Source organism: Cynoglossus semilaevis, chromosome 2 (assembly GCF_000523025.1).
Source record: "Cynoglossus semilaevis isolate Cse_v1.0 chromosome 2, Cse_v1.0, whole genome shotgun sequence".
NCBI classification, from domain to species: domain Eukaryota; kingdom Metazoa; phylum Chordata; class Actinopteri; order Pleuronectiformes; family Cynoglossidae; genus Cynoglossus; species Cynoglossus semilaevis.
The window spans coordinates 208,174-209,424 of NC_024308.1; the positions used below are offsets into that span (position 1 = coordinate 208,174).

Genomic DNA, 1,251 nt, shown 5'->3' on the forward strand with positions numbered 1-1,251 from the left:
GCAGGTGAGTGTAGAAGAAGGACTCGCGGTGGAACTTCTCGATGTCGAGGATGGTTGGACCCTCCAGGGTGCTGCGGAGCGTTTTCTTTGAGCCGCTCTTGTCTGCGATCAGAGACTCCAGCATGGTCCGGACCATGTAGAGCTGCAGGACAAGATCTGAGGTCAGGACAACTTCTCTGGTAGGACAGGGTTAGGGTCTGTTCACCAGCAGCACCTGGTTATCAATATAGATTAACAGAATAGGCTTCAATGCTGCCATCTAGTGACTAGAGGCTTGTTTATCATTCCTACTGTTCTGTGTTCCTGTGTTATGAAGGGGTTTTTGGAGAAGCTGTGCTGAGAAAAATAAAGGAGTTTAGAACCAGGGACTGCAGTTGTTTTTCAATAAAAGTTCTTCAGGGACGGAGGCGTCTGATTGGTCTGTCGCCGGGACATTGAACTATTTTTAGAACACATCATTATCGGAGGAAAAACCGACATCATACAGATATTACATAATGATGCTAACATCGGCCGACCTGGGTACTGGAGGGACCGACGGCACGACGAGGAACCTTGATGTCAAATCCACCTTTAGGATCCTTCTCTCCTCGCAGAGCCGGGTCGTTGTGAGGTTCTCGTCCGGTCTCCCAGTCACACACGGTTTTTCTGATGGCTTGGAGGACGCTGTGGTTCAGGAGATGACAGGGTCAGAGGTCAGAGTGGGCGGGGACTGTAAACACACACAGCGATGTGGTCCAGCGTCGGTACCTTTGGACCACGTTCTTCTTCTTCTTGATGGCCTGTCTCAGAGGATCTCTCAGAGTCACCTGAGCAAAGTCCTGCAGGGCGGAGTAGATGGTGTGACGGACGGCGTGGTTGAAGACGCTCTCCATTCGACCCATGAGAACCTGCAGCCCTTTGATCATGGCGATCACCTGACCACACACACAGAGACACAGGTGAGACGTCTGGAGGAGGTGCAGTGACAGGAGGACGGAGGAGCGCTCTCTCTCTCTCTCTCACCTCCACCAGGGCGAACTTCTCCTCCGTGGTGTAGTTGTACCTGGTGGCCCGCTCGTACTCCTCGGCGTTGTCTGGACACTCCTTGTTGGAGTACTTGTCCGTGGGGTGGACCAGTTTCCAGGAGTACTGCAGGAAACAATCAATTTAAAACATTTGAATTGGAACACTTCAAATGGACTGGAAGAAAATCACATGACCATCTGGACCACGGCGGTCGTCATGGTTACCATGGTTATTAACTAGATG

The 1,251-nt window shown here is 51.4% G+C and overlaps 1 protein-coding gene across 1 annotated transcript in view; it reads right to left on the reverse strand.

The window, feature by feature from the left end:
• Positions 1-1,251, reverse strand: part of cyfip1 (cytoplasmic FMR1 interacting protein 1) — a 10,245-nt gene that overhangs the window by 4,317 nt on the left and 4,677 nt on the right. Inside the window, exons 13-16 of the mRNA XM_008329227.3 lie at positions 1,006-1,131; positions 751-917; positions 519-666; positions 3-142 (exon numbers count right to left, since the gene is read on the reverse strand). Of these exons, the coding sequence (XP_008327449.1) occupies positions 3-142; positions 519-666; positions 751-917; positions 1,006-1,131 (581 nt within the window). The remainder of the gene's footprint in view (positions 1-2; positions 143-518; positions 667-750; positions 918-1,005; positions 1,132-1,251) is intronic.